This window comes from Mastigoproctus giganteus, chromosome 5, assembly GCF_048544385.1.
Source record: "Mastigoproctus giganteus isolate SK-2022 chromosome 5, ASM4854438v1, whole genome shotgun sequence".
Lineage (NCBI taxonomy): Eukaryota > Metazoa > Arthropoda > Arachnida > Uropygi > Thelyphonidae > Mastigoproctus > Mastigoproctus giganteus.
The window spans coordinates 75,381,929-75,389,841 of record NC_143579.1 but is presented as its reverse complement, the minus strand read 5'-3'; the positions used below and the strand labels follow the sequence as shown (position 1 = coordinate 75,389,841).

Below are 7,913 nucleotides of genomic sequence, written 5' to 3'. Positions count from 1 at the left end.
TGCTTCTTTAACCAGTGACTCCATTGTTTTCCCTGGAACAAAAATTAAACTAACAGGTCTGTAATTACTCGTGTCACCCTTTGACCCCCATTACTAAGGGGATACATTTGCATATGTCCAGTCTGTGGGTTCTTCCCCTGAGTCCAAGGATGCTCTCATAATTATGGCTATGGATTTGCTTACTTCCTTTGCTGCCTCTTTTAATGTAACTGGATAAATCCCATCCACCCCAGGTGTTTTTCTTGTATTTAACTTCAACAATTTCTTTGCTCTCAGTTATTACAAAATCATTTAGCTACCTGTTAGAATTTAATAAGCTTCTGTCCTCCATTTCCCTACAGAATTTCTCATGTGTGAATGTAGATGCAAAATATACTCATTCAGTTTGTCAGCTATCTGAGCAGGATCATCAACAGTCAAAACCATCGATATCAAGTGGACCAATCTGATTCATCCCTTTCTTCTAGAGTTTTTATATGTAAATAAAGAAATCTTTGTTTTTTTTTTTTTTTTTTTTTTTTTTTTTGCATCCTTAGATGATCTAGATCAGGCATGCCAAACATGTGGCCCTTTGCAGGCACACCTGGGGCCCGCACAAAGGACACTGTAGCGATTCGCAAAATCTGTTAATTGAAGTAATTTAGGTAATTTAGAATTTTGAATATCGCGCTCAGCTGCCTTACGACAAGAATTCTAGCATTCTTGCCAATTTATGGGTTTGGGTACCTGGTCCTGATCCAAATTCCACAGCCCACGAGTGGTAAAGGTTCCTCTCTCGTTAAGGTAAACCGCTCGGCCTGAGTGAGAGAGTGGAACCAACGAGCACAAGGTAAAAACCTGTTTATCTCGCTCGTAACAATACATAAGCTGGCCTAAATTTCGTTTCAGTTTTTTAACCGGTGATTTTATTTTTAATTTAATTTTATTATTTTTCAGATTGCACATCATCTTTAAAAATGGCTAGTGCTTCTCCAGCTAAGAGAAAAAGGAAACTGAACGAAGAAGGGCGAGTGTTTCAAGAAAAATGGGAATTACGGTATTTTTGCACAACGGTGAAAAAATGGAAAGATACATTGTTTAATTTGCAACAAAAGCATTGCCATGCCAAAAGAGTACAACTTGAAAAGACATTATGAAACGAACCATCGATCTTACGATAAATATGAAGGCCCAATGCGTGTCTCAAGACTCAAGGAATTGAAGTCTAACGTGGCTTGTTTTACGAAAATTGAGAAAGGGAATGTCGCTTCCATTACTGCAAGCTATGAACTCAGCTGAATGATCGCCATGAGTGGGAAATCTTACAGTGAAGGAAATTTCGTAAAGCAATGCCTTGTAAAAACGGCTCACATTGTATGTCCAGAGAAAGCACATTTATTCAAAGATATTTCATTAACCAGAAACACTGTTGCTCAATGGATTGATGGAATGTCAAGTGATTTGAAACAACAATTGAAGGCCACATTAAGATTTGAACATTTTTCTATTGCTATTGATGAGACCGTTGACATCACTGGAATAGCACAGCTTGTGGTTTTCATCAGGTCTTGTGACAGTGAATTTAATATTTATGAAGAACTGATTGAACTGATCCCCATGCATGACACTACAACAAGCCAGGACATCTTTGAGAAAGTCGAGCAGGTTCTGCATGACTATGGTTTGGATTTGAGTAAACTTGCATGCTTATCTACCGACGGTGCTATGAATATGGTTGGCAGACATAATGGTGTTGCTGCCATGTTACGAACAAAAATAGAAAACTCTCATCCAGATTCATCATTTGCACATTTTCACTGCATCATTCATCAGCAAAATTTATGTTCAAAGATTTTAAAATTGGATCATTTGCTTAGTTTGGTCACAAAGACAGTGAACTATATCGGAGGCTGTGCTCTCAACCACCGTCAATTCCGCTAGTTGTTGGAAGATATGGATAATCAGTTTACCAATGTTCCATTCTACACAGAAGTCCGCTGGTTGTGATGTCACAAAGTGCTGAAAAGATTTTATTTGTTGAGACAAGAAATAATTATGTTTTTGGAGATGAAAGGTCAAAACACCGATGAAATAAAAGATGAAAGTTGGCTCCAGGATCTGGCTTTTGCTGTGGACATTACTGCACAATTAACTGATCTTAATTTGAAATTACAAGGTAAAAACAAACTCATCACTCAGTTGTATGATGACATCAAGTGCTTCATTACAAAACTAAGCTTATGGAAGTCACAGTTGTCAAATGAAAATTTAGTTCATTTTCCTAAGTGCAAAGAGCTGACAAACACTGCCAATACTGAGTCTGTACTTAGCTTTGCTAAGTATGACAGTCACCTGGAATTGTTGTCAAAAGAATTTCAGGAAAGATTTCGTGGTTTCTCATCTTTTGAACACCACTTTGCATTATTCTCAGCACCATTCACCTTTGATGTTGCCAAGGCAGAAGAAAGACTGCAGATGGAACTGTTAGAAATGCAATCGGATTCTACACTCAGAGCAAAATATCTTGAAGTGGGGATACCTCGTTTCTTTTCATACCTTCCTGAAAAGTTTAAAAACTTCAGAAAGTTTGCCACGAGGATTATGGCAATGTTCGGTTCTACCTATGTGTGTGAACAGTTATTTTCCTTCATGAAATCAACAAAAACTTCTCAGAGAACAAGACTGACTGATCAACACCTCTCATCTCTGATGAAAGTCGGAACTGCACAGACATTTCAACCAGACATAGCAAAAATTGTCATTAAAACGAGGTGTCAAGCCTCAGGACAAAACACTAAAAATAGTCGTAAATAAATGTTCATTTTGAACTGTTGTAATTTTTGTACAATGTATTTGTTGCTGTTGCATACAAGTCTGTGTTGCCGTTTAAAATTTCTTTTTTTTTTTCTTTTGTTAAACTACTTCATTACTTTGCATTCATGAATGTGGCTAGCCGCTAAACCATTTGTATGCACATTGTATGTTTCTGAGTTTAAGTAATAAAAATATTCTGCAATAATTTTTATTAAATGACTTCGATTAGTTTTCGTGTGCGGCCCTCATGACAACACAAATGTAACCCATATGGCCATCGGGGTATCCTCAGTTTGACCTGCCTGATCTAGATGATCCTGAGATTTCTTGTAATCTACAAGATTTCTTGTAATTGCCAAAGATTTCTTGTAATCTACCTTCGCTTGCCTAACCTCCTTTGTGACTTGATTACAGACTCTTATATCCATCATAGGCTTCTGTGTCGCCTGATAATTTATATGCATTTTTCTTCTTTGCCATGAGTCTCATTAATTCATCTGACATCCTTTAGGCCTAAACGTATTACTTCATTGGTATGAAAAGCCTAGTAGCTTCCAAGACTAAATCCTTGGATGCTTCCCATTTAGAATTTGGTGTTGGTAACATCATCAGTTCATCCAACTGTATAGAATTTAAAAATTGTTGAGACCACTGTAGTCACCTTTACGAAAACAGCAACCCTTCCCGTTACCCTTGATGGTAGTTACATCTTTAATAAATCTCTCATCAGTACACTGTGATCAATGCCACCTAGTGGTTCCTTTATTTGCAAATTCTTTATACACAAATAATCAGTGCTGATCATCAGATCAAGAGCATTACTCCTTCTGGTTGCCTCTCAAACCTGCTTCTGTAGAAAACAATCATCCAATAAATCCACAAAAAGTCTTGCTAGTATGCAAGTGACCAACCCAAAAGTTTCAGTCAATATCTGGGAAGTTAAAATCCCCCATTATAAGAAATTCTGATTTACTGGCCCACTCTATTTCTCTGTACAGTTGTTCATTGTACTCATCAGAATATTAGGACATTATAACACACGCCTACTCTCAATTTTGCTTTTCCATTACTTATGTCAGAACAAACTGACTCAACATTGCACTGTCCATTTGTGCCACCTGGATGTGCTTCCTTAGATTTTTATGGGTTTTTTTTAACTAATAGCATAATCCCTCATCCCTTCCTATCCTGTCTATCTTTTCTGTAAAAAATTGTACTCCCTATATTCGAGTTCTGTACTGCTTATATCTGTGTGACACCATGCCTCTGATATCCCAACAATATTCACCTTTGTATATTACATAAATGTATATTTATATCTGATATCCTAACAATATTCACCTTTGTATATTACATAAATGTATATTTATATCTGATATCCCAACAATATCCACCTTTGTATATTACATAAATGTATATTTATATCTAATATCCCAACAATATCCACCTTTGTATATTACATAAATGTATATTTATATCTGATATCCCAACAATATCCACCTTTGTATATTACATAAATGTATATTTATATCTGATAGTACATAAGATATTATGTACTATACATAATATCCAATTTTATATATTATGTATAGTACATAAATTTGTGTACTATACTCCTAGCATAGGTTCCTATAAAATTTCGTATAGTGAAAAACGGTGTTATATGGGACTAAGAATCAAAAAAGGGGGGTTACATTCCAAAGCTAACAAAAATACACCATTTTTAAAATACACCACATTTAAAAATTACAAACGTCTTACAAACTGTGATACATACACTGTGCTGCCACTTCATTAGGTACACCTACCTAGTAGCGTGTTGAGCCTCTTTTAGCCTAAGTGTGGATTGAACAAGATGCTGAAAATGTTGTGCAGGAGTGCAGTACCATGCAAACATGAGTGTGTCATGCAGTTCCTTGAGATTTGATGGAGGTGTAAGGCCTGCAGCGAACAGCCCTTTCCAGCTCATCCCAAAGATGTTCAATAGGATTGAGATCCTGGGACTGAGCGGGCCACTGCAGCAAAGAAAAGTCATTGTCATGTTCCTGGAACCATTCCATAGTGATTCGGGCTTTGTGCACTGGTGCAAATGTTTACTTCAGATGGTTACTTCCTGCTGGAAGTAACCATCTGACTGAGGATACACTGTCAACACGAATGGATGCACTTGGTCAGCAGCGATGTTTAGGTACGATGTGACATTCAGACGTGAATCTATGGGTATCAATGGACCCAATGTGTGCCAAGAAAACATTCCCTACACCATAATACTGCCCCCACCACCTTACACAGTAGTTGTCAGACATGATGGCTCCATGGATTCATGTTGTTTTTGCCAAATTCTGAGCCTTCCATCAACATGATGCACCGGGAACTTTGAATCGTCAGACCAAGCAACTCTCCAAATAGGCCTCTGGGGTTGGGTATGTTCATGATATAATTTTAAGTACTACATATGGGTAACAGTAACCCCAGAGCAATGTATCAACTCTGCGGTACTACACTGACAGTGGTGGAGAATGAAAAGGACCTGGGGGTAATTGTGCAGGCAGATATGAAGTTCTCTGAGCAGTGCAGACAAGCTGCAAGAGTAGCTCATGGAGTCTTGTCAATGATATACAGGAATTTTTCTAGCAGGGATAAGGAGGTGATTATTCCCTTGTATAAGGCAATGGTTAGGCCACATCTTGAGTACTGTATACAGGTCTGGAGGCCTCATTTCAAGAAGGATGTAGAGCTGCTGGAACGGGTACAGAGAAGGGCAACAAGATTAGTAAATGGAACAAAGGGTTGCTCTTACGAAGAAAGGCTTAAGTTTTGCAAATTACAGAGTCTGGAGACTAGGCACCGGCGAGGTGATCTGATAGAGGTGTATAAGGCTTTGAATGGTTTGAGCATGCTCAATGCCAATGGGATTCTTCATCTTTCTCAGAATAATCACCTCAGAGGGCATAAATTCAAATTGAGGAAGGACGGATGTCGGATAGATGTGCGGAAATTTGCCTTTGGCCAGCGGGTGGTTGGTTGGTGGAACCGACTTCCATCACTTGTTGTTGAAGTTGATAGCCTAAACAAATTTAAAGCTCAACTGGACAGGTATTTCGAACGAACGGAGGGGTGAAATGGGAGAGGGTTTTTTTTTTTGGCTGATGCTGAATAAGCTTGCTTTCTTGCATCATATGCCTCTGCTAATGCTAATGCTAATGCTAAAGTATTTTTCACCAACTGTATTTTGAAATGACAAAATAAAACGAAAGCCAAAATTTTGATAACTTTATAATTTAAGCTTACAATAAATTACTATTTACAGTGGATATAAAACAAATAAAATATCATAAAATATAATAAAATATACCAGGTTAAAAGCGATAAAATATCTGAAGCTTTTGAAGGCTCCGCCTTCTTTCGTAACAGTATGATTTTTTACTTTACAGTGCAACTTTAAATACCCGCAGGTTCACGGCACATGTCACGTGATTCGATGGCACGTGCACTGTTCTCGTGCGTGTCGGAACCGGAAGTGGCTCGGGAACGCGTTAGGTGGAATCATTCATCCCCTCTAAGGATCACTGCCTCAAAGAGGGGATGAATACGCATACCCCTGTCTCTATTAATATTGTTCTCAATGGAACTAATCCGCAAGCTCTCGAGCCGCTTGCGGTCCCAAAACCTATGCGTCTGGTCAATGATAACTGCTTCGTCCGGGGAGATATGGTGCTGCTTCTCCCAAAAGTGTTCAGCCACGGCAGATTTTCCGTAGTCCGCATTCCTTATCGCCTTTGTGTCCTCCCCCAGACGATCCTTGAGATGCCGCTTTGTTTCCCCCACATAACGTTCCCCACAATCCGGGCACTTAATGCTATAGATGACCCCACTTGTATTTTCATTTGAAATGGGGTCTTTCACCTGTGACACGACTGTGTGCAGCTTCCGACCTGGAAGCTGCACACAGCACGTCTGGTAGTTTCGTAATACCCGAGCTATATGCTCGGTCAAACCCGGATAATAGGGAATGTATGCGGTGTCTATCGGCGTAAAAGACTCACCTCTCCTCTGTTCTCCTCTAATATATTTCTCTATGATCCTCTGGGGGTGGCCACACTTCAGGAGATCTGCCGTGACGCGCTCGTACTCTTTCTTTCTATCCTCGGAGGTACTACAATGTGACTTTGCCCTGTCTGTTAGTGCTCTAATCAACTATTCTTGTGATGGTTGGCCTGAGCTGAATTATAATGCAAATATTGGCCTTTACACATGGGTTTTCTATAAACTTTGGTCTTTAGACATGGGCCTTCTGTGTAGATCAATATATCTAAGAACGGCAAAACCCCTCCTCCTTCTACCTCCGAGGAGAATTGTATGAACGGGCCATTATAATTCAGCTCAGGCCAACCAGAATTAGAACTGCAGAATTTTCATCTGTGCTATCATCCTCTGAATTGATTTGGTTTACTTCTGAAGCCATTTCTTCCACATCTGCTTCGCCAGCCTCTTTTTCTATCAGCAATTCTCGAATGTCTTCAATAGTCATATCAGCAAAACCTTCTGCTCCTATCGACTTATCAAGTTCTACTATCACACCGATTCCGTTTTCTGCCAGTTCGACCATATTTCTTCAGTGAACTGACTCTGGCTATGTATTTATCCAACACACATTTAATTTTGATGATTTTACTTCTTTGAGTGATAAAGCTACGATTCTGATACAGTCCATAATCGAAAAATGTTTCCATGCCTTCATCACTTCTCAATAGATTTGGAATCAATTTTTTCCAAAATCCACCGTAACGAGTTTCTGATGTAATGAGTTTTAAAGGTAGATATAATGGCTGAATTAAAGAAGCTGTATTAGGTAGTAGGAAATTACTTCAACATTTGGATGACTTAAATCTTTTGGATCGCGTGGTGTATTACCCAATAGTAATAAAACTTTGCAATCTAGATTTTTTGGCTTTAAATAGTTTTCCACAGCTGGCACAAAACATGTTAGAAACCATTCTTTAAATAAATCGGCAGTTACCCAAGCTTTTTTATTTGCTTTCCAATATAATGTGTTTTTATTTACACCTTTCATTGCACAAGGATTAGAGGATCTATAAACTAGTAAAGGTTTTATCATG

The 7,913-nt window shown here is 38.5% G+C and overlaps 2 protein-coding genes across 2 annotated transcripts; both read left to right on the top strand.

Annotated features, from left to right (window-relative positions):
• The first annotated feature begins 1,287 nt into the window (after nucleotides 1-1,287).
• Nucleotides 1,288-1,920, top strand: LOC150085501 (general transcription factor II-I repeat domain-containing protein 2-like). The gene has a single exon (XM_090374581.1). It carries the CDS (start codon nucleotides 1,288-1,290, stop codon nucleotides 1,918-1,920), a length of 633 nt encoding a protein of 210 aa, XP_090230707.1.
• A 126-nt stretch (nucleotides 1,921-2,046) lies between these two features.
• LOC150085500 (general transcription factor II-I repeat domain-containing protein 2-like) lies at nucleotides 2,047-2,793 on the top strand. Its single transcript, XM_090374580.1, has one exon. It carries the CDS (start codon nucleotides 2,047-2,049, stop codon nucleotides 2,791-2,793), a length of 747 nt encoding a protein of 248 aa, XP_090230706.1.
• Nucleotides 2,794-7,913: the final 5,120 nt, after the last annotated feature.